General features: G+C 40.0%; 1 protein-coding gene across 9 annotated transcripts in view; it reads right to left on the bottom strand.

Moving 5' to 3' along the window:
- Positions 1–25,621, bottom strand: part of PIP5K1B (phosphatidylinositol-4-phosphate 5-kinase type 1 beta) — a 375,712-nt gene that overhangs the window by 84,268 nt on the left and 265,823 nt on the right. For all 9 annotated transcript variants that reach the window (XM_054501563.2, XM_054501566.2, XM_054501564.2 and 6 more), the window contains 4 exons: positions 6,572–6,783; positions 4,746–4,829; positions 4,579–4,627; positions 927–1,011 (listed from right to left, as the gene is read on the bottom strand). In XM_054501563.2, coding sequence (XP_054357538.1) covers positions 927–1,011; positions 4,579–4,627; positions 4,746–4,829; positions 6,572–6,783 — 430 coding nt within the window. The remainder of the gene's footprint in view (positions 1–926; positions 1,012–4,578; positions 4,628–4,745; positions 4,830–6,571; positions 6,784–25,621) is intronic.

Here is a 25,621-nt window from a genome sequence, read left to right as displayed (position 1 = left end):
TCAGCCTCCTAAGTAGTTAGGATTACAGGTGCACACCACCACATCTGGCTAATTTTTGTATTTTTAGTAGAGATGAGGTTTCACCATATTGGCCAAGTTGGTCTTGAACGCCTGACCTCAAGTGATCTGCCCGCCTCAGCCTCCCAAAGTGCTAGGATTACCGCACTCGGCCTCCTTTTTTTTTTTTTTTTTTTTTTTTTTAAAGGTAAGAGTTTATAGCTATAAATTTTCCTCTGAGCACTGCCTTCACAGCATCCCATAAATTTTTGGTATGTTTGTTTTCCTTTTCACTCATCTCTGAGGTTTTTCTAATTTCCTTGTAATTTCTTCTTTAACTCATTGCTAGTTTAAGAGTGTGTGGTTTAATTTTCAAATACTCGTGAAGTTTTCAGTTTTCACTGTTTATTGATTCATTCCACTGTGATCAGAAAAGATACTTTGTATGATTTCAATCATTTAAAATGTATTGAGCCTTGTTTTGTGGCCTAACATATGATCTATCCTAGAGAATGTCCTATGAGAATAACTGCTGTTTTGTATATTCCCTTAGAATTCTGCTGTGCATTTAAGGCATACAGACTGATAACTACATATAAGGTAAATACATCTATATTTAGCAAACTAAATGTGCTAACACATCATTTTTTATTGGGTGCATACTATTCCATTATTTGACTGTATCATAATATATTTAACCAATATATTATATGGTTGGACATTTAGATACCTTCTAAATTTTTTCACCACTAAGCAGGACTCTAATGATTATGGCATCAATAAACACCTGACTGGGATACTTGACCATAATTACTAAGTGATTACTGCTGCAGGGAGAGAAATGGGTTAGTTCTTCCAATAAAAATCTTGCAAAGATACATAATGAAATTAGCCGCTAAAAGTAAAAAAAAATTTCATAAGAATCTTACCTTGAATTTTCTTGAAAACTCTGGAATTCATGAACTTGAGAAATCTGTCTGCATAAAAGCTTGGTCTATGAACGGAAACAGTGTCCTGAAAAGACAAAAAAACAGGATCACAGGGTCACCTCTTAATGTTCATCTCAAGTCAGAAGAGAGATCTATGCAATTGGTTCTCTGTTAGCCAACATTCTTAACCAAAGGTGGCCCAGAGATAGAGAACAGGAATGCCCTGTATCCCGCGGGGCCCAGGAGTCTGGGGCTGAGGGAGGAGGGCACAGACTCAATCGGAACAAAGATTCTAGACACTCAAGATCAAACTGAGCAGGGGAGAGTCAGCAAAAAAACTGTGCTACATAAATCAAAACAGCTGCCCTTATTCATAACATTGTGTCCCAGGAGGAGTTTTTAAGTTCTTTTTTTACATACAGGCAATCAGTGCATCAAGTGTCATCTGGAATGAAGGGTAACTCCCTTAACCATGAACAAAAATTGGAGACATAAACAAAACTATCCTAATGTAAGAGTGACATTGACGTTTAAGTTAAAAAAAGTTCTGGTTTCATCTCCCAATAGCAAGGTGAGGAGATGCTAGGAGGATTCCTAGGAGACAAGGCTAACAGATGACTCCTGTGCACTGAATTATCTGCTAATTGCATAGAGTTGAATTGAATTAAATTGTTAACTCCATTCTTCTCTCATGCTTGGCAGGAGTCTTTAGGGCTGAAGGGTCATTTGATTACAAATCCAGGAAAGGGGATGGATGAAGGGAAAGGAGGTGGATGAAGGAGCTACTTTTCTATGTTTATTTAGTAATCATTTATCCAAATCATGTATCCCAGCTGTACACTTGTAGACATAGTAAATTTGCTTCTATAATGCTTCATTTTGAATTCAGCCTTATGGATTCCAATAGAGAAATTTCTTTTTTTTTTTGAGACAGTGTCTTGCTCTGTCGCCAGGCTGGAGTGCAGTGGCGGATCTCGGCTCACTGCAACCTCTGCCTCCCGGATTCAAGTGATTCTCCTGCGTCAGCATCATCAGTAGCAGGGATTACAGGCACCCACCACCACACTCGGCTAATTTTTGTATTTTTAGTAGAGGGGTTTTGACCATGTTGGCCAGGCTGGTCTTGAACTCCTGACCTCAAGTGATCTGCCCTCCTCAGCCTCCCAAAATGCGGGGATTATAGGCGTGAGCCACTGCACCTGGCCCTGCTACATCTTTTAAAATGTACTCTTTCTGGTATCCTGTCAGTATCTGCCTGAAGTGGACACATTCTTCCAACAAGGCAGTAATTTAGAAATATCAGTAGAAGGCAAGAGCCTGAGGGGTATCCATAGAGGATTAAGGTTCAGCCCTTGCCTATAAAGAGAAGTTACATTGTTGTTCGCTTTGGCATGAATAAACATTGTTTAAGTAAGAGCCATATCTGAAAACAAAGAAAAATAGGTTCATGATATATAACCAGCACAGAAATTTTCATTAAAAAAAAGAAAAACAGATGATAGGTATATATTTTTAATTTATTTATTATTTATTTATTTATTTATTTATTTATGAGATGGAGTCTCACTCTGTCGCCCAGGCTGGAGTGCAGTAGCACGATCTTGGCTCACTGCAACGTCTGCCTCCTGGGTTCAAGCGATTCTCCTGCCTCAGCCTCCCTAATAGCTGGGATTACAGGCATGTGCCACCACGTCCGGCTAATTTTTGTATTTTTAGTAGAGACAGGGTTTCACCATGTTGGCCAGGCTGGTCTCGAACCCCTGACCTCAAGTGATCCACCCGCTTTGGTCTCCCCCCAAAGTGTTGGGTTTTAAATAGACAAAGGTTGGGGGCCCTTAGATGCACCTAGTTGGTACAAGACTAGACGATTCAGATCCATCTGGTAACAGGAAATTGAAATGGTCTCAGAAAACAGGAGGGGAATGGAATGAGGGTATTCACTCTCTCCCTTTCAATGTTCGAGGTACTATGTATGCAGTCCCTTCCTTTCTCAGCTGGAAGGAAACATAAAATTAACCTACCATATTGACCTTCTTTCATAGGAGGAATTTTTGATCTCAGTAAGATTGAGGTTAATTCCTTTTTTTTTTTAATTAAAAAATTTTCTTTTAGAGACAGGGTCTTGCTATATTCAAGACTGGACTTGAACTCCTGGGCTCAAGTGATCATCCTGCCCCAGTCTCTTGAGTAGCCAGGACTACCAGCACATGCCCCTACACCCAGCTTAGAGGTTAATTCTTGGAAATAAATGTGTGAACCTGTTGTTTAAAAGTGCATTATGACTGAAGTCAGCCCTTAGCCGGTGGACAAAATGTAGATCTTTCATGCTGAAAGGTTATTAACAGTCTTCCACAGAACTGAGAAATTATGTGCTCCTTTCCAAGAAAGAAGAAGAATATCATCTATAATTTATTCTCTTTCAAAAGAAAGTATCTGCTAACATCTTAAAAGGAAATGTGTGACCAAATCCTTGACCAAAATATTCTTTGGAATTGCTACTTCGAGTTATTAACTTAGGCCAATAAATGTTGTTAGTAGCAGGAAGTAGAAATCTAATGTCTAGATGGGACTGCGTGTGTGTGTGTGTGTGTGTGTGTGTGTGTGTGTATGTGTGAGACAGAGACAGAGACAGAACGGGACAAAGAAGGTGAGAGAAAGATGGGAGAAACTGCTCTTTGTTAACTGATTTTTTTCTTCAGTTACATCAATTAAGACATTCTTGGCTGGGCGCAGTGGCTCACACCTGTAATCCCTGCACTTTGGGAGGCGGAGGCAGGTGGATCACCTGAGGTCAGGAGTTCGAGAGCAGCCTGGCCAACATGGCGAAACCCTGTCTCTACTAAAAATACAAAAATTAGCCAGGCGTCGTGGCACGCGCCTGCAGTCCCAGCTACTCGGGAGGCTGAGGCAAGACAATTGCTTGACCCTGGGAGGCGGAGGTTGCAGCAAGACGAGATTGCACCATTGCACCACTGCACTCCAGCCTGGGTGACAGAGCAAGACTCCATCTCAGAAGAAAAAAAAAGACATCCTCAGGCAGCCAGCATGTATAAATGTTAATGTAGAAATCCATACCAATTAAAAAGTTTTCACTTTCTGTGTATTTGTTAGGCATTGTGTTGAACACTGAAATGCATTATTTTGTCCCACGTTCACACCAAGCAGGTGTCATTACTATCCCCCGGTACAGGTGAGAAACAAGGGTAAGAGGCCAAATAACCAGCATTGTGCCTGGTCACATGGCTAGTTCAGCAGTGAATGCAGAGTTCAAATCCAGGCTGTTCACCATCAGAGTCAGGGCTCACACTTACTGTAGCTTGGTTGTGTGAGAACTTCATTTCAAATGCCCTACTGATCATCCCTACGAAAAAAGACCCCTCTCAAAGTTAGGTCCTTTGGATTTCACATAGACACAGATATCATTTTGTTTTTCTGGCCGCTAGGCTGGATGTCATATATTTGAAGAGCTATTCAAATTTATGTTGTCCTTATTCTTAGATTTGAACTGATCTACTAGCCTAAGATTCTGAGTTTATAAAGACCGTTGTTTCATTTCCTCCTAGAGTCTAGCAACACAGTTTCCTGCACATACTCTGAGGTCTCTGAGAAAGCAGAAATATATACAGTGTAATAAGGAAAACAAGTCACTTACCCCATCATAAACAAGAGCTTTCCAGGAATGTTCTAACTTCTTCATTAACCTAAATATAAATGGAAAAATTAAAATGAGAATGTAAAATCACTCTCATTTGGTGATTTTTCAGAACCTTTTGTAAATTGATTTTGAAATAATAAAAGACCACTCCTCAAACTTCTTACCTATATGATTGCAGAATGTCAATAATGCCCATAAATAAAAGTAGTTTTTCTCCCCTATGGCTTTTAGCTGGAATGCCTCCCATTCTGTTGATAGAGCAAAAGAGAAAATATTTGATTACATATTATAAGAATAGGAAGTTAAAAAATCATTTATAATAAATAGACTGAAAATAAAAATTGACAATTTTTAAGAATTCTGGGCTATCTCCCATTCATCATTTTTTTGTTTGTTCCTTTTTGTTTTTGTTTTTTGGCCATCAGTTACGGTCATCCTGGGAATCCAGAATGATGTATTAATACTTCCCTACAAAGGAGAATAATATCGTAGCTGCTAACTGTGAAGAGGTGGATGGGAAGAATCCAATTTAAAACTTATTCCTACTTTAAAACTATGAGCAAGAATTTTTAGACCATTATAAAATATTCCTTTTAAAAAATGCAATACTTTTTTCTGATCAAAAGAGTAATGTATCTTTACTTTTAAAAATAAAATACAGAAAAACACAAAGAAAAATATAATTAAACAGTTATTCCTAGGATGCAAAGATAGCTACTTAATATCTGGTACACTTTTCTAGTGTTTGTGTGTGTGTGTGTGTGTGTGTATTTATTAGTCGAGAAAGGGTATTATTTATCATGTTTTATAACCTGATTTTTTTTACTTGCTAAATGATAAACATTTCCTTATATTCAATGCTAATGTGGTTTTTAATAGCCTTATTGTATTTCACCATACTGATATAGGATGATTTAACTGATTATCGGACAGTTAGATTGATTTGCAAGAAAGAACTTTTCAAAAAATATTTAATATGTGTTAATTTCCTTTACAAAAGTGAAATACGCCCATGGTTTAGTCATCGTTGGAGAATTCTAGAAGGCAGGCACTTATGGCCTTGGAAAATGATTTCTGTCTTTCAGTCTCCTTGCTCAGCTAGTACACACACCTGATGCAGTCTGCCATTTCAATAACTTACTTTGGTTGCAATTGTTTCTGTTAGTCAATATGCATTTTACACATGCAAATTAATCCTGTAGTTACTATCACATCTGGCTAAGACGAGAGACCACATCTGCCAGGGTGCAGGACTAGAACAACAGAATCCCCTTAGGCAGATAAAAAGCTCTGAATTGCGAACATCATTCTTATTGTGTATTTGCTTAAAACATCTTTATTCAGGCTGGGTGCAGTGGCTCATACCTATAATCCCAGCACTTTGGGAAGCCAAGGCAGGTGGATCACATGAGGCCAGGAGTTTGAGACCAGCCTGGGCAACATGGTGAAACTCCATCTCTACTAAAAATACAAAAATTAGCCAGGTGTAGTGGTGCATTTTTGTAATTCCAGCTACTTTGGAGGCTGAGGCAGGAGAATCGCTTGAACCCGGGAGGTGGAGGTTGCAGTGAACTGAGATGGCACCACTGCCCTCCAGCCTAGGTGACAGAGTGGGGCTCTGTCTCAAAAAAAATAAATAAATAAACAATAAAACATGTTTATTCAAATTCAAAGTTTATTCCTTCCTCTTGTGGTGAATGTTTTGAATATGTAGTTAATGGGGACAAAAACATTTTCAGCCATTGTTAAAAAAAAAATGGAGGCATTTGAAAAAAGAAACCAAGTGGGTGAAGGAGTGATAACTGGAGAAAATGCCACTCATCTAGTTATCTTTAGATGAATAGAAATGGAGACCAGTTTAACCCATTTTAGCACCAAGTAGAAATTAATTCCTAGAGTCCCACCCTAAGGTGAATGTGACTGTCTATAATCACCCAGTGACGTGGGCCGCCACAGTCAAGAGGGTGGGTGGGTGTGTGGCTGCACTTACGTATCTGGGTTCTCTGTGATTATCCCATCTCCAGATTTCCCTGGACCCTGGATAGATTCCATGGCTGTTGAGTAGAGAACCTTCTGCATCCCAGGCCGCTTAGCATCAGGCACATTTTGTGAGGTCTCCTCCTCTTTCTCTTTGAGGGAATGGTCCAGGAAATGAATTCCCAACAGAAGGCTATAGTCCATGATCTTGAAGCTTTCCAGCACCTGAATGAGAAAAAGAACCAGGAAGCCAGTCAACCCAAAGGCCTGTTCGTCTCATCTACTCATTATCACAGAGCTCTAGATACACAGACACACAGCTCCTGCTATTCCTCCCAGCAGGGTGGCTGAGAGATGAAGAATCAAAATAAAAACACTTGAGGTTATTATTAGGCCACATGCAGGAAGGATAATCACAATGGCTCCAAGATGGGAATTTTATGCAAATCTGAAACAAGCACATGTTTTCTCAACCCTCCATGAAAGTTTCACTAATAGCACGGATTGAGTACTTTCCATGTGCCAGTGCTACAAAGCTCATTTGCATTCAATCTCAACAACTCTATAAGCTAGGTACTACTATTGTCTCTATTTTACAGATGAAAAACTGGAGGCACAGAGAGATAAGGTAATCTGCTCAATATCACACAGCACATAAGTGACAGAGACCCAAGCAGTCAACTCCGGTGTCCACACTCTTAAGCAGTAGAGCAGAGAAACCAACAACCAATAGTCTCTACAAGCTTGTAAGTTTGTACGCTTGTATCTTCCTCAGCATGAAGACGCAGCTAGAATGTATCTTTGAATTCTGTTCTCATACACTTCTTGGAAGTTAGTGGTCTTCTTCTCAAAACCTCTTTTTTTTTTAATTTTTGAGACAGAGTCTTGCCCTGTTGCCCAGGCTGGAGTGCACTGGCGCAATCTCAGCTCACTGCAACCTCTGCCTCCCGCGTTCAAACGATTCTCCTGCCTCAGCCTCCCAAGTAGCTGGGATTACAGGTACCCACCACCACGCCCAGCTAATTTTTGTATTTTTAATAGAGACAGGGTTTCGCCATGTTGGCCAGGCTGGTCTCGAACTCATGACCCCATGATCTGCCTGCCTCAGCCTCCCAAAATGCTGGGATTACAGGTGTGAGCCACCACATCCAGCCCTCAAAGTCTGTCTTTCGAAGGTGCCGTTCAGTTCCCTGTAGCAAGTCCTTTAAAAATAATCTCAACACAGCATAGTACTTCACGTTTAATTATCCACTCAGCAGACAGTGGGGAGGCAAGGGAGTTAAAAATAGTTGGATGCAGCCAGACAAAAGAGATGGCAATGCTCTGAAAAGAAAATGACAGGAGACAAAGGTCTAGGTCCGAGTCCGTTGAGATGGCTTCAGGGTATAGGTGGGGCTTTGACACTCAGGACCTTTTCAGACTGAAGAGCAGTGTTCAGGAAGAATGCCTGCAAACTGGGTGTTTTCCTCTATGATAAAGCTCTTTTTCTACTAGTTTGTATATGATTCTCCCCTACAACAGACTTCTTAATACCTGGTATTTCTCACACAAAGCTGCTGAGAAAAGTAAGACAACCCTGGTTGTCAGAACAGCTGTCTCTGAATCAACATGAGAAGCTGTTCCTATACTTTAGCTAGGAAACACCCTGAAGGATCATAGCCTATAGATAATTGTTTAGGGATAAAATAATCCAGAATTTCTTATGCTTCTTGTTCTTGTTCAGCCCAACTGCCTTTTGATATTTATGATATAGTAAAGAGGGGATCAGGCCTGAAGAGTCAGTTACCTGTGGCTGCCACTTCATGGATGCCACCTGAGAAACGGCTTTGTGAAGTATGGCACATGGTCTTCAAGAAATAGGTTATTCTGTATTACAGGCATCTTTGCCATCAATGAGAACTGAGAGTGGGCTGCAAATGGGTATCAATTATTCCAGAGGGTTCACACTTCATCTTTCAAAAAGTCAAGTTCAGAAGGGAGTCAGGCAGGAGCTCAGAGTAGAATCTTATCACTTAAGAGGTTTGGGCTGTGGGATTTCCTAACCCAAGTGATCTAAGAGTGGCCTGCTAACAATGTGGAACCAGCCTTCCTAATGGAAGGAGGCGTGATGTCAAGTTGGAGGAGGAAGGGAGGGGTGATAGGAAATCCTTCTTACCACTGATCCAATGCTTGAGTACCAGACCCTTTGGCTGGTTCTCCATGGAGGTGTTATCAGTGCCTCACCGCACCATACAGTAGCACAGACGATGGGAGAAAGAAAGACTGTTTTACGTCAGAAGCACCAAGGACTAGACTCTTAAAAGAAAACACTAACAGATATTGGATGCTTTCTTCAGACAGAAACAAGTGGTAGAAGTGCCTTAACCTTTCTAATTCTCAACCATACTGAAATGATGGCTTGGGAACAGTACCCTCCCAGACAGCTTCAACAGCTCTTCACAATGAATGACCATTTGCAGATGCTAACTTCCCTACTCATATTTATCAGTGCTAGCACTCCCTTTCTCAGAGACACTTGGATAAGGACCTGGGGGATGAGGGATGAAGAGCATGGACTCTGTGACCTTAGGCAGCTCACATCATCTCCTTGTGTCTCAGTTTCCTCATGTGTAAAATGCTGACAATATTACCTATCATATAGGGTACTTGTAAAAATTAAATGTGGCAATGCAAGTCAAGTGCTTAGAAAAGTGTCTAGCATAAAGTGCTTAATTAATTGCTGGCTCTTATCACTATGATTATAATTCATGGTGACTCATCCCTCACACTAGCTAAAGAGACAACAGGTGTCAGCTTGAAGTAAACATTCCTAGAATTACACTTCTGAAAACAAATGTCACTAAATTAGCCAACAAAAATAGAACTGTATTGCTGGCCTGCTTACCAGTGTCATTTTGGCAAATCCTAATTCCTTTAGAAGCTCTGGGTTTGTGGATACCAAGGGGTATGGCCTGGATGGCTGACAACACAGGAATTTTCTTTTGTCTTTTTCTATTTATTTATTTATTTATTTATTTATTTATTTATTGAGATGGAGTCTTGCTCTGTTGCCCAGGCTGGAGTGCAGTGGTATGATCTCGGCTCACTGCAAGCTCCACCTCCAGGGTTCACACCATTCTCTTGCCTCAGCCTCCCAAGTAGCTGGGACTACAGGCACCCGCCACCACGCCTGGCTAATTTTTTGTATTTTTAGTAGAGACGGGGTTTCACCACGTTAGCCAGGAAGGTCTCAATCTCCCGACCTCGTGATCTGCCTGCCTCAGCCTCCCAAAGTGCTGGGATTACAGGCGTGAGCCACCGTGCCTGGCCAGGAGTTTTCAATTGGCAAAAACACAGTCTTCCGCCCTGCACAGCCCAAAGCATCCTCCAAAGCAGTAAGCTGGCTTCAAAAGCAGGTCCTAAGAAGACTCTGACAATACTGTGGATGTTCCCAAAAGGCACCCAGAATCATTTACTCAAGTCAGGAGTGGTCAAGATTAAAAACATTCCTGACACCATGATTTTCCTCTGCAGAGTATCCATGAATTAATTCTGCTTGTTAAAAACCTTTCTTAAAAAAAAAATGCTTTTCTTATATTGTCATGCAATATTCAACCTCTGCAAAGCATTTTCCTCAGCAAAGCATCCATGAATTAATTGTTAAGATTTTTTAAAAAATGAAATACTTTTTCTTACATTTTTCCTGCAATATTCAACCTGAACCATGTGTTTTGTACTTGCAGTCTTTTTTCCTGGCCCAGGAACAGGCCTAAGAGAACTGTGCAATTTTACAGGTGAGACAAAGTCAGGCTGTGTGGTCCAAACTGAACTACTGGATAAAGTAAGACACTATCCTGATCCTGCAAGGGGTCCGATTTTTTTTTTTTTTAAGAATAAATTCCAAGAGAGAATTAACTTTTGAAAAAGTGATAAAAAATATTTAAAAGAGCTTCATTTCCTCTGTACTCTTCTATTGGATTGCCAGCATCTGGGAAGCGTGCTGAGTTGTCCTCGTGAGGCCAAGACCCCTACTTTCAGTGTGGAAGGCTTAAAAAAAGAAATTCTATCCCCATATGTGGAAAGCTGGCCATTGCAGTTAGAGTTTGGGTTGGGAAAAATCACCACCGATTAAGAAATCTGAAGGAACAAAAAGAGAAATGTATATGCATATATTTTAAAACAAATTAAAAGGCTTCTGTAATGAGAAACTCTGGGAACAGATTTTAGTCACGTATTCTTAAGATTTGCATCAATTAGGAACAAAATAGTTCCGTTACTCGTATCATCCCAGTCCTTTAATTAAAAGAATTGATAAATCTGCCAAGAACTTAACATGTGTGAGCTTTAAGAGTCAGCGACATTCTGCAACATGACAGACACCAGTTGGTCCAGTTCATCATTCAGGTGCACATTTCCAGAATGTCTGCCTGACCTTGCTGTTGCTAGTGTATTCTGTACCTGTGCATTTACTATTCAAAACTCAGGTTACAATGCAAATACAGGTGCCTTTCTGTCTAGCTCTGGCAGGACTTTACTTCCCCACTTGTAAAAAAAGGAAACAGGAATGATTCACAGAACTATTTAAAACTGAAAGCAAGTTGGAATACTGCAAGGCTTTCTATTGCCAAAGTCAGATTATTTCTTCCTTCTCTCTCAAGGACTAATTTAAGTCAATAACAACATTAGAATGTAGTAAAAAAGTCAACGTCAAAGTCAATGTCAAAGCAGCTGATAGAGTACCCTGAAGACACGATCAAAAACTACCTGTTCTTGAAATGAGAGCATATTCCTCAGGTTTTCATGACTGGTGATGCATGAGTGCTCCTGTAACTTCTGTAGATTTGAGGACCTAATGTGGAAATATCCTAACTCAGAATCATGGGCATTGCCATCCTCTCTTCATGACTAAAGGCTACAAAGAGCAGCTGGTCCTCCTTTTGCTTTTACATCTTTAACACCACACCACACTGCAAACTATCTTCTGTCTCACTGCTAGCAGGAGCTGGTGTGGCTGCAGGGTGGTTAAGTCTCCTTGCTCTGGAACCAGATGGCGTGGTTTGACTCATGGCTCCCCCACTTGCTTGTTTTTGGGCAAAGTATTTAACATTTCTGGTATCTATTCTCACCTGTATTATCTCTATAATAGGGATTCCTACCAAATAATTCCTACCAAAGTTATTGTGAAGATTAACTGAGTTAATCCATGCCAAGTCTTAGGCACACAAAAAGCACTCAATTAATGTCAGCTATTCATGTTATTCCTCCACCTGCAGAATCACCTATGACCACCTATGACCACCTATGACCACCTATGACCACCCCACCTTGAATCTCCCCTCTCCCTTAGCTATTGTGCCCTGGCTTCTCTTGGTTCTTTGTCTATTTGACTTTTCCACTTTTTCTTCCTGTGCCCTAAAGATGTCCACCAAAGCTCTCTAACTGTTTTCTCTACTTTCTAGTACTTACATTCATTGACTCTTTTGTTGGAAAAAAAAATGTTTCAGTGCCACGCACTGTGGAAGTCGATGGATCTTCAGGGATAAATACAACAGATAACTATTCCATACTCAACATTAAACAAGCCCGAATTACACATTGTAATAAGGCCTGGAGAGAAAAATCAGAGAGCTGTGGGAAGATCCCACAGGAAGTACCTACTTTCGACTGGGGGGTATTTCAACAGTCCAGGTAAGAGATGGTAATACTTGAATGAGTAGGGGCAGCTGGGGAGCTCGAGGGAGAAGTGGATAGATTTGAGATCTTCTTAAAGGTAGATTCCAATTACCGTCTTTCTACAGAAAATTCCTAAATTGTTGCATTTAATCTGACTTCATTCCTAAGCTGCAGCCCAATATATTTCCTTCAGAACATCTCTAAACTTCTTTTTTAAATTAAAAAAATATTTTTTTGAAGCAGGGTCTCACTCCGTCACCCAGGCTGGAGGCAGTGGTGCAAACATGACTCACTGCAGCCTTGACCTTTTGGGCTCAAGTGATCCTCTCATCTCAGCTTCCCGAGTGGCTGGAACTACAGGCACATGGCACCGCACCTGACTAATTTTTTATGGAGATGGGGTTTTGCCTTGCTGCCCAGGCTGGTCTTGAACTCCTGGGCTCAAGCGATCCAACCACCTCGGCCTCCTAAAGTGCTGGGATTACAGGCGTGAGCCACCATGACCATCTAAATGTCTACACATGGCCATGCTATAACCCTAAATTCTTATCTCACTCCAAAGCAGTTCTTTTTCCTCACTTCCCTCTTTTATTTGAAATCATTCTAATGTGATTTCATACTTCACGGCTCCTTTTCCTTCACTGAGTCACCCAATCCTGCAGCTTCTATTATCAAAACATTCCTTCTCTCTAATGATAATGAATTAATTTCAGTTTCCCATTCTTTTTTTTTTTTTTTTTTTTGAGATGGAGTTTCGCTCTTGTTGCCCAGGCTGGAGTGCAATGGCATGTTCTCGGCTCACTGCAACCTCCGCTTCCCGGGTTCAAGCAATGTTCCTGCCTCAGCCTCCCAAGTAGCTGGGATTACAGGCGTGTGCCGCCATGACCGGTTAATTTTGTATTTTTAATAGACGAGGTTTCTCCATGTTGGTCAGGCTGGTCTTGAACTCCTGACCTCAAGTGATCCACCTGCCTTGGCCTCTCAAAGTGCTGGGATTACAGGCGTGAGCCACCACACCTGGCCCAGTTTCCCATTCTTTCCTCACGAACCCATTCCTGACATCTGTGCTTGACCAGGTCACATCACATCCCTACTCAAAGCCTTCAGTCTCTCACCACTGCTTGGTGCCAGTGCTTCAATTTGACATAGAAGGTCCTCACTAATATGGCCCCAGCCAATGTCCTTTTGTTACTTAATGCCTGCCTAGAGACATTTGCCAGGCTAGTCTAACTGGAGCTCTTTACCCCTGAATGTGCTCTGAAGATGTAAACTCTGATGCTTCTGCTCATGTCGTTTCTTCTAGGTGGTCCTTACCATCTTTTCAAATCCTTCTGTTTTTTCAAAGCCTGTCCCCACTCCATGCAAATTTACTAATGATTTCAACAAACTATTGGGATATGTCTCCCCTCTGAAGACCCAAGCACATTATTAGTGTCCCTCTGTCATATAAAATTCTACCTCAGGTTACATCTATATTCTTTGTATCATACATACAAGACTTCATTTCTCAACAAAGACTGGTTTGACTTAGTGCATTTTGCTGTGTGCTCTGAACACAGTAGGAATGAATATTTGTTATATTGCCTTCCACATGTATAAGTAAGTGAAAACCAAAATATTCAGCAGCAGAGAATGTAAAACACTACACCCTGTATCTTAAATATAAGAACTTGATACCTGTGCATCATGATTACAATGCCCATGAACAAATTTTTGGCACTAAAACATTTACTGTGATTATGTGCTCTGTGTTGTCAGAAAAATAAAGATAAAAGCCTACAGTGCTTTCAAACCTACCCACACCATAGGTATTTTATATACACTGTGTCAACGGCAAAAATCAAGCTGATATTTATAAAGATTCTTTTGATTTACTGTTTAGTAGGCATACAGCTAAATGGCAGATAAAATGCAAAGTTGTTTTGCTATAAATTAGGCTGAGCTTTGAGTCTAGTAAGACTATCACATTTTTCTTTAGGAAGCCTTTGCAAGAATAGCATGTCACAGGCTTGGTCAACTGTGAAGGCTCTTTAATCATCCAAGAATGCTTGGTGCTGGCCCTAAGATGGAACACATCTCAAGGCCTTCTTAGCTTTCCTGTCCTCTGCTCCCTTGTCATAAGGGTTCTTATGGAAATTAACCCATTCAATACATATTTTATTGAGCACCTACTATGTGACAGGTGCTCTTTTGTTTAAAATTTCTTTGTGCAGTCTAGCAGACATATAATAAAATTAGAACATCCCCATTTTACCACTCCTGATGAATGAATGAGTCTAATCAGTGGTCATCAACAGGTACTAACATTGCAGAAAGAAAGGCATTCTGACATGATATGCCTCCTGATGAGGGGAGACATCAAATATGAAGTCAGACCTAAATCTGACTCAACCTGTAGGATCCTACAATCCATTAACAGAAAAAACGCACAAGAGAGGAGTGTGTTAAATGAAACAATGCAGTATAATCAGCAAAATCCAGATGCTCTGGGATAAACAAACCAATATCTTCAATAAATACTTTCAAAATGAAAAAATCAGAGTGACAAGGAACTTAGCAAGTAGATTCTATTTAAATCCTGATCCAAACCACAAAAAAGTTGTTTCTGAAACAATTAGAAATTTGAACACTGACATTTGATGATTAGTAAGAATTATTAATATTTTTAATCCATTATAATGGTATTGTAGTTTTTTTTTTTTTTAAGGAGTCCTTAGCTTTTAGGGATTCCTACTAAAATACATATGAGTAAAATGATGTGATGTCTCGGATGTGTTTCAAATTATATGGGAAGAGAGGCAGTAATAAAAACAAAAAAAACCAAAAAAACCCTAGATTGGCCATGAGTTAAAAATAGAGCACAGAGTATATGTGGATTCATTACAATATTTGGTCTACTTTTATATATTTTTATTGTATAAACTTTTCAAAATTAAAGTTTAGTGTGCTATTTTGAAATGCTTAGATAAAATGCATGTCTATACCTGTTTAGCATTAACTTACCCTTTGCCAATGATGAGCTAGAGATGGCAGAGAAAAAAACAGAAATTAATAATTTGTAATATTAACTAAAGCAGTTAAAGCAGAAAACTTGCTATGTTCCATCTCACTTGATCAATCTTTGATGGAAGATCTGCCAAATAACCAAATTAACCAAATGTGGAGCTGACAGGAAGATGTATCAAGGGTCCTGAGTAATGTTTCCAGTTGGCCTAGAATCTAGTTCCTGAACAAGGAGTTAATGATTGGCAAATACATTTTTGTTAATTCAATAATGTAAGAAAATTCAAAATAGTGTCCTGGAGATTTTATGCAAATAGACATTTCTGAAACTACTGGTTTAGGGAAAAATGAATCCAAGGGCCTGCCATTCCTCACAAAGTAGACCCCTCAGAGTATAGTTCTAGAATTCCTTGTATTGTGCCAGTTTAGTTAGAGCCAAACACTTTCTTTTCAATTTAATTAAATTTCTTCAGTAAAGCTCAGTGTTCTTTGCTAATGTCATAATGAGAAAATACAGGCTGTGACAAGCCATACAATTTTGGCTGGCAAAGCAGAATGAAATAAATATTAAATCCTTAGCCTAGTTTTGGCAATAATGTGTTTTTCATGGTGTCTATGCCGTGATTTAGAACTTGGGCTGTACTGGATTAACCTGTACCAAGGCTTTTTTTTTTTCATACTTAAAAAACTTGAAGTAATAAAAATATACCTTATATGCATTAAAAGTAGCCATCCATCATTTAAAAAGATTTTCATATACATGTATATATATAATGTGTATGTATGTGTGTGTGTGTCTATATATATATATATATTCACCAGCTTCCTACACTGGATGAATTTGGTTTGTTTTCTTTATAAACACTTCATTTCTTCAAATAAAGATGTCTTCATAAATTATTTTGTAAACAGGTTTAAAAGTAATATCTTATGTTAAAATGTCACGTCCTTCTCATTATAGGATATATCTTCTTGTTGGCTTTACCATGAATGATTTACTTCATTGTGGCTTAACTGGTACGACAGCAGAGAGCCCAGGCATAGGCCAGCTGTCTCGTGAGACTCAGAGGCTACACTTGGTGCAAGCCCCTACATCCACATCCATGTGTGAGGTGAAATTCTGGAACCCTCACCGCTGTCTGCTACAGCCCACCAACTCTGGTAAACTGCCTCTCTTGGTAAAAAGAAAAAAGTACTTACCCTTCACCTTTCATATTACTCTTATGGACAAAGAAAGAGAAGAAGAATGGAAGAATCTGTCCATGATAAATAAGACCTTGATGGTTTAGACTTTGTGTTTAAACTCTAAGCTTCTTAGAAAAAGGACTACATCCTATTCATTTTTTGTACCTCCCATAGGTCTTAGCACAGAGCCTTCTACAGAGAGAAAATTCGGAACTGTTTGCTGAACAACACGTAATTAATTTGGCAGGAAGGTAAGGCAGAATTTATCAACTGAGATTCCTGTGGTTGTTTAAGGCTAAAGAAAACTGGCTGATCCATGCTCTAGGATTGTCGAAGCTTTCATAGAGCAGGAAAAATCTGAGGCCCAGGAAAGTCACCATCGGTATTGAGAAACAATATCTAAGAACAGCAAGTACCTACAGAGTGAGTTTTAAAAGAAGTGATGGAAAATCCAGGTTCTGAGAATTATCATTAGAAAAAAAAATCATTTGGAGTCTTGAGTTATTTACTTTTTAATATTTATTTTAATATTTTAAAAAATATTTATTTTAATATATGCACATGATCAAAACTAAAGAAGGTACAAGAGTGGCTCAACATGACACAGTTGAAAGCCACACTTAGCATGAGGGTGACAGTTAAGGCAGAGCTGGAATGCATGAGTATGGAGAGGCCTGTGGCAATGTTCTCAGCTCTGTGTGTCCACATGGGACAAGGACCCTATGTTTCCAATGGTGCTCACCTAAAAAATGGAGGATAAAACAGGGACAGTTCACACCTACTCTAAGAGAGTTCAACTTTGAATACACAGAATATTTAATTGGAGGGGTGACTGTCTAAACCAGAAGAGACTGCAATATTACTAATTGATAAGTTTAAGTTTGAAGAAGTGGATGCTAGTAGTGAAAAGGATTCATAGATAATCAAGTAACTACATTTTCCCCACACATCTGAGTGGACAGAAAGTAAATTTGCAATCTGGAATCACTGCTTTCTCTGGTCTTTGAAAATTTGATTGTAGACCTTTTTCTGAAATTGCTAACAAACTAGAAAAAAAAGTTGGATAGCCAATTCAGAAAGAGGAATATCAGAGGATGGAGAATCTCTATGTCTAAAGAACTCCCGTCATCATTTGAAGAGAGATCACCAGGTGCTTATGAAAATGCAGCAAACACTGAGTTGGTCGTTATAATGGTTTGTCTTTGGAACATCTGGAGCTGGCTGAATATGGGCAAAGTTTACAAATGAGGTCTTTGTGTGGAGAAATGAAGAGAGGAAGTTAACGAGATGTCGAATCATTCTAGCCAGGCTCGCATTAAGGCTGGATGAAGATATTTTAAATAAATGTTCAGTTTTAACTTCTCTGTAGCCTGAGCAGCTATGGACAACTGATCTGTCCAGTGAAGTACATATCCCTTTTAAAACACATTTCTGATGTATACATACAGAAAGTTCGCAGATGTATCCTTTTTATGAAAAGTTGAATGTTATATATCAATTCATGAATAACAGATTGTCCTTGGCCATTTCATTCTCATTGAGGGAGACATTCCCCCCACGAACATTTTCTACCTTGTCACTTAGAAGTACAGTATTTGAAGGGACAAAAATGAGGAGAGAAGAGTTATCCTTGCTCGATCAAAACACTAAATTTGGCCGAGTACAGTGGCTCACACCTGTAATCTGAGCACTTTGGCAGGCCAAGGCAGGTGGATTGCTTGAGCCCAGGAGTTCCAGACCAAACTAGGCCACATGGTGAAATCCTTTCTCTACAAAAAATACAAAAATTAGCCGAGTGTGGTGGCATGTGCTTGTAGTCCCAGCTACCTGTGAGGCTAAGGTGGGAGGATCGCTTGAGCCCAGGAGAGAGGGTTGCAAGTGAGCCATGAGCATGCCACCAAGCTCCAGCCTGGGCAACAGAATGAGACTCTGTCTCAAAATTTAAAAAAAACACTAAATTGAAAAATGTCTTTGAAGGAAGAACACTGGTGATATCAAAGGGACACTCAGTTGCAGGATAGAAGGGCATGTAAAGAGTGTGGACTGATACTGACAGGGATGAAGAACCATATACGTGGCCCCAAACCTCTCAGAAGCCAGTATGGGGTGATCTTTTCTGAAAGGTTCAGAACCACTGGATGTCCAAAGTACTTTACTTTTTACCAGGTAATCATGCAGGCCCTGGTCCTACAGCACCATCAGTACTCCATAAATGTGCCCTGGATGTTGAATGAATAAAATTAAGCCCTATAAAATCAAACTGATTTTACTCTTTACTCTTTAAGCCTAAGTTGAAAGCTTCTGAGAGGAAGACAAGGTCATGTTTGACAGGTACACAATGCACTGGGCAATGTATCACAAGGCACATTTCTGAACCATTTTTTAAACTTTGTAATATTTTCCTAGACCTTGGAAACTCTCAAATATGCCTTAAATCTCTGTAACTCAGTCCTTCAATAGCTTCCAGAAGTTCCTCCCAAGGTATGGAGCCTCAACTCCATTTTGTAAATCACCAGGGTTTGCTGCCCCTACATCTCTTTTGGATTGGCTGTTGGCAACCCTGCTTTGTTCTGCATCACGATCTGTATGACTGGCTTACGTCAGAATCCACAACCAGATCCACAGCAGCCAACTTCAAAGCCTTTCCAGATACATCTTCAAAGCCAGAGTTGCTATCGTCAGGCCCCGTGTGGCCACCTCCCCTTCCTGCCATAGCTTTCCTCTCTGCACTCCCAGGATTCTCAACAGGGAAGAGGAGAGGGGTCCTTGGGGGAATTTCCTTCCCTTTGCTCCCTCCCCCAGATACTTTGTGGGTCTTTCCACTTGGGGCCTATATTGACCTTACTCCTACACGTAGGGTCATCTAATCAGAGACCAGTAGGTTCTTTTTACAAAAAAGCCAGAAACTCTTAAGTAGTAGATATAACATTGTTCTATTTCATAAGCCCAAAGATTTTAGCTCTCCTTAACTTGAATTATTGCATATACAAATTTTCTGAGGAGGAGGAGCCAAGATGGCCAAATAGGAATAGCTCCGGTCTACAGCTCCCAGCATGAGCGACGCAGAAGATGGGTGATTTCTACATTTCCATCTGAGCTTTGAAGAGAGCAGTGGTTCTCCCAGCACGCAGCTGGAGATCTGAGAACGGGCAGACTGCCTCCTCAAGTGGGTCCCTGACCCCTGACCCCCGAGCAGCCTAACTGGGAGGCACCCCCCAGCAGGGGAAGACTGACACCTCACACGGCCGGGTACTCCAACAGACCTGCAGCTGAGGGTCCTGTCTGTTACAAGGAAAACTCACAAACAGAAAGGACATCCACACCAAAAACCTATCTGTACATCACCATCATCAAAGACCAAAAGTAGATAAAACCACAAAGATGGAGAAAAAACAGAGTAGAAAAACTGGAAACTCTAAAAAGCAGAGCGCCTCTCCTCCTCCAAAGGAACGCAGTTCCTCACCAGCAACAGAACAAAGCTGGACAGAGAATGACTTTGACGAGCTGAGAGAAGAAGGCTTCAGACGACCAAATTACTCCGAGCTATGGGAAGATATTCAAACCAAAGGCAAAGAAGTTGAAAACTTTGAAAAAAATTTAGAAGAATGTATAACTAGAATAACCAATACAGAGAAGTGCTTAAAGGAGCTGATGGAGCTGAAAACCAAGGCTCGAGAACTACGTGAAGAATGCAGAAGCCTCAGGAGCCAATGCGATCAACTGGAACAGAGGGTATCAGCGATGGAAGATGAAATGAATGAAATGAAGCGAGAAGGGAAGTTTAGAGAAAAAAGAATAAAAAGAAACGAGCAAAGCCTCCAGGAAATATGGGACCATGTGAAAAGACCAAATCTACGTCTGAGTGGTGTACCTGAAAGTGACAGGGAGAATGGAACCAAGTTGGAAAACACTCTGCAGAATATTATCCACGAGAACTTCCCCAATCTAGCAAGGCAGGCCAACATTCAGATTCAGGAAATACAGAGAACGCCACAAAGATACTCCTCGAGAAGAGCAACTCCAAGACACATAATTGTCAGATTCACCAAAGTTGAAATGAAGGAAAAAATGTTAAGGGCAGCCAGAGAGAAAGGTTGGGTTACCCTCAAAGGGAAGCCCATCAGACTAACAGCTGATCTCTCGGCAGAAACTCTACAAGCCAGAAGACAGTGGGGGCCAATATTCAACATTCTTAAAGAAAAGAATTTTCAACCCAGAATTTCATATCCAGCCAAGCTAAGCTTCATAAGTGAAGGAGAAATAAAATACTTTCCAGACAAGCAAATGCTGAGAGATTTTGTCACCACCAGGCCTGCCCTAAAAGAGCTCCTGAAGGAAGTGCTAAACATGGAAAGGAACAACCGGTACCAGCCGCTGCAAAATATGCCAAAATGTAAAGACCATCGAGACTAGGAAGAGACTGCATCAACTAACGAGCAAAATAACCAGCTAACATCATAATGACAGGATCAAATTCACACATAACAATATTAACTTTAAATGTAAATGGACTAAATGCTCCAATTAAAAGACACAGACTGGCAAATTGGATAAAGAGTCAAGACCCATCAGTGTGCTGTATTCAGGAAACCCATCTCACGTGCAAAGACACACATAGGCTCAAAATAAAAGGATGGAGGAAGATCTACCAAGCAAACAGAAAGCAAAAAAAGGCGGGGGTTGCAATCCTAGTCTCTGATAAAACAGACTTTAAACCAACAAAGATGAAAAGAGACAAAGAAGGCCATTACATAATGGTAAAGGGATCAATTCAACAAGAAGAGCTAACTATCCTAAATATATATGCACCCAACACAGGAGCACCCAGATTCATAAAGCAAGTCCTGAGTGACCTACAAAGAGACTTAGACTCCCACACATTAATAATGGGAGACTTTAACACCCCACTGTCAACATTAGACAGATCAACGAGACAGAAAGTCAACAAGGATACCCAGGAATTGAACTCAGCTCTGCACCAAGCGGACCTAATAGACATCTACAGAACTCTCCACCCCAAATCAACAGAATACACATTTTTTTCAGCACCACACCACACCTATTCCAAAATTGGCCACATACTTGGAAGTAAAGCTCTCCTCAGCAAATGTAAAAGAACAGAAATTATAACAAACTATCTCTCAGATCACAGGGCAATCAAGCTAGAACTCAGGATTAAGAATCTCACTCAAAACCGCTCAACTACATGGAAACTGAACAACCTGCTGCTGAATGACTACTGGGTACATAACGAAATGAAGGCAGAAATAAAGATGTTCTTTGAAACCAACGAGAACAAAGACACAACATACCAGAATCTCTGGGATGCATTCAAAGCAGTGTGTAGAGGGAAATTTATAGCACTAAATGCCCACAAGAGAAAGCAGGAAAGATCCAAAATTGACACCCTCACATCACAATTAAAAGAACTAGAAAAGCAAGAGCAAACACATTCAAAAGCTAGCAGAAGGCAAGAAATAACTAAAATCAGAGCAGAACTGAAGGAAATAGAGATACAAAAAACCCTTCAAAAAATTAATGAATCCAGGAGCTGGTTTTTTGAAAGGATCAACAAAATTAATAGACCACTAGCAAGACTAATAAAGAAAAAAAGAAGAATCAAATAGATGCAATAAAAAATGATAAAGGGGATATCACCACTGATCCCACAGAAATACAAACTACCATCAGAGAATACTATAAACACCTCTATGCAAATAAACTAGAAAATCTAGAAGAAATGGATAAATTCCTCGACACACACACTCTCCCAAGACTAAACCAGGAAGAAGTTGAATCTCTGAATAGACCAATAACAGGGGCTGAAATTGTGGCAATAATCAATAGCTTACCAACCAAAAAGAGTCCAGGACCAGATGGATTCACAGCCGAATTCTACCAGAGGTACAAGGAGGAACTGGTACCATTCCTTCTGAAACTATTCCAATCAATAGAAAAAGAGGGAATCCTCCCTAACTCATTTTATGAGGCCAGTATCATCCTGATACCAAAGCCGGGCAGGGACACAACCAAAAAAGAGAATTTTAGACCAACATCCTTGATGAATATTGATGCAAAAATCCTCAATAAAATACTGGCAAACCGAATCCAGCAGCACATCAAAAAGCTTATCCACCACGATCAAGTGGGCTTCATCCCTGGGATGCAAGGCTGGTTCAATATATGCAAATCAATAAATGTAATCCAGCATATAAACAGAACCAAAGACAGAAACCACATGATTATCTCAATAGATGCAGAAAAGGCCTTTGACAAAATTCAACAACGCTTCATGCTAAAAACTCTCAATAAATTAGGTATTCGTGGGACGTATCTCAAAATAATAAGAGCTATCTATGACAAACCCACAGCCAACATCATACTGAATGGGCAAAAACTGGAAGCATTCCCTTTGAAAACTGGCACAAGACAGGGATGCCCTCTCTCACCACTCCTATTCAACATAGTGTTGGAAGTTCTGGCCAGGGCAATTAGGCAGGAGAAGGAAATAATGGGTATTCAATTAGGAAAAGAGGAAGTCAAATTGTCCCTGTTTGCAGATGACATGATTGTATATCTAGAAAACCCCATGGTCTCAGCCCAAAATCTCCTTAAGCTGATAAGCAACTTCAGCAAAGTCTCAGGATACAAAATCAATGTACAAAAATCACAAGCATTCTTATACACCAACAACAGACAAACAGAGAACCAAATCATGAGTGAACTCCCATTCACAATTGCTTCAAAGAGAATAAAATACCTAGGAATCCAACTTACAAGGGACGTGAAGGACCTCTTCAAGGAGAACTACAAACCACTGCTCAAGGAAATAAAAGAGGATACAAACAAATGGAAGAACATTCCATGCTCATGGGTAGGAAGAATCAATATTGTGAAAATGGCCATACTGCCCAAGGTAATTTACAGATTCAATGCCATCCCCATCAAGCTACCAGTGACTTTCTTCACAGAATTGGAAAAAAACTACTTTAAAGTTCATATGGAACTGAAAAAGAGCCCGCATCGCCAAGTCAATCCTAAGCCAAAAGAACAAAGCTGGAGGCATCACACTACCTGACTTCAAACTATACTACAAGGCTACAGTAACCAAAACAGCATGGTACTGGTACCAAAACAGAGATATAGATCAATGGAACAGAAGAGAGCCCTCAGAAATAACGCCGCCCATCTACAACTATCTGATCTTTGACAAACCTGACAAAAACAAGAAATGGGGAAAGGATTCCCTATTTAATAAATGGTGCTGGGAAAACTGGCTAGCCATATGTAGAAAGCTGAAACTGGATCCCTTCCTTACACCTTATACAAAAATTAATTCAAGATGGATTAAAGACTTAAACGTTAGACCTAAAACCATAAAAACTCTAGAAGAAAACCTAGGCATTACCATTCAGGACATAGGCATGGGCAAGGACTTCATGTCTAAAACACCAAAAGCAATGGCAACAAAAGCCAAAATTGACAAATGGGATCTAATTAAACTCAAGAGCTTCTGCACAGCAAAAGAAACTACCATCAGAGTGAACAGGCAACCTACAAAATGGGAGAAAATTTTCACAACCTACTCATCTGACAAAGGGCTAATATCCAGAATCTACAATGAACTCAAACAAATTAAAAGAAAAAAACAAACAACCCCATCAAAAAGTGGGCAAAGGACATGAACAGACACTTCTCAAAAGAAGACATTTATGCAGCCGAAAAACACATGAAAAAATGCTCACCATCACTGGCCATCAGAGAAATGCAAATCAAAACCACAATGAGATACCATCTCACACCAGTTAGAATGGCAATCATTAAAAAGTCAGGAAACAACAGGTGCTGGAGAGGATGTGGAGAAATAGAAACACTTTTACACTGTTGGTGGGACTGTAAACTAGTTCAACCCTTGTGGAAGTCAGTGTGGCGATTCCTCAGGGATCTAGAACTAGAAATACCATTTGACCCAGCCATCCCATTACTGGGTATATACCCAAAGGACTATAAATCATGCTGCTATAAAGACACATGCACACGTATGTTTATTGCGGCATTATTCACAATAGCAAAGACTTGGAACCAACCCAAATGTCCAACAATGGACTGGATTAAGAAAATGTGGCACATATACACCATGGAATACTATGCAGCAAAAATGATGAGTTCATGTCCTTTGTAGGGACATGGATGAAATTGGAAATCATCATTCTCAGTAAACTATCGCAAGAACAAAAAACCAAACACCGCATATTCTCACTCATAGGTGGGAATTGAACAATGAGAACACACGGACACAGGAAGGGGAACATCACACTCTGGGGACTGTTGTGGGGTGGGGGGAAGGGGGAGGGATAGCATTGGGAGATATACCTAATGCTAGATGACGAGTTAGTGGGTGCAGCGCATCAGCATGGCACATGTATACATATGTAACTAACCTGCACATTGCACACATGTACCCTAAAACCTAAAGTATAATAATAATAAATAAAATAAAATAAAATAAAATAAAAAAATTTTCTGTGGGACAAGTTACTTAAAATGAAAACTTGCTAGACATATAACAACAAACTCAGGAAATGCTTCAGCTCTCCAATCTTTAGGTAATATCTCTTTTAGGAAGAAAGGAAAAGGAGTTTATTTCTTAGAGCTGAGGAAATTACCTTCAGTCTCCCATTTTCATTCTTTCTATAGAAATTTTGATAATACTTTGTTTTGCAGTGAGAGTTTAAAAAAAAAAAAAGCCAACTACTGACTTGATAATCCTTCTGTTTCTGTAGTGAATCAGAATTCTCAAAAGCTGCTCACACAGGATTCAACGTCACACACTGAGTCCCTAATCTCCTCCCCTGGAAGATTTCAAAAACAATCAACCCCCCTGTAACCACTGCATTGCTCAGAAGGAAGCCTCGCTTTTAACTTAATAGGATTTCGTGTGCATGCACATTGGTAACAGTTGGCAAATGTCAATGGGCTTGATTATGCTTTTCATTAAATTTTTAAAATTAAATGTTTGGATTATTTATTTTACTTTGTGTTCCTTGGTCACTTGGCACTGTGTTCCTTCCTTGAAATAGGCTGCAAGATTTCATGAACTCATTGTCCTGACCAAACCAAGCTCTCCACTAGGATTGAGCCCTTTCCTGACTCCTACAGCACCTACCCCTATATCTCCTTGTCAGAGTTAGGGGACCAGTCATTGAGCATTTCTAGCCCATGC

This window comes from Pongo pygmaeus, chromosome 13 (genome assembly GCF_028885625.2).
Source record: "Pongo pygmaeus isolate AG05252 chromosome 13, NHGRI_mPonPyg2-v2.0_pri, whole genome shotgun sequence".
NCBI classification, from domain to species: Eukaryota; Metazoa; Chordata; class Mammalia; order Primates; family Hominidae; genus Pongo; species Pongo pygmaeus.
The sequence above is the reverse complement of the archived record's forward strand: the minus strand, read 5'-3'. Positions and strand labels throughout refer to the sequence as shown.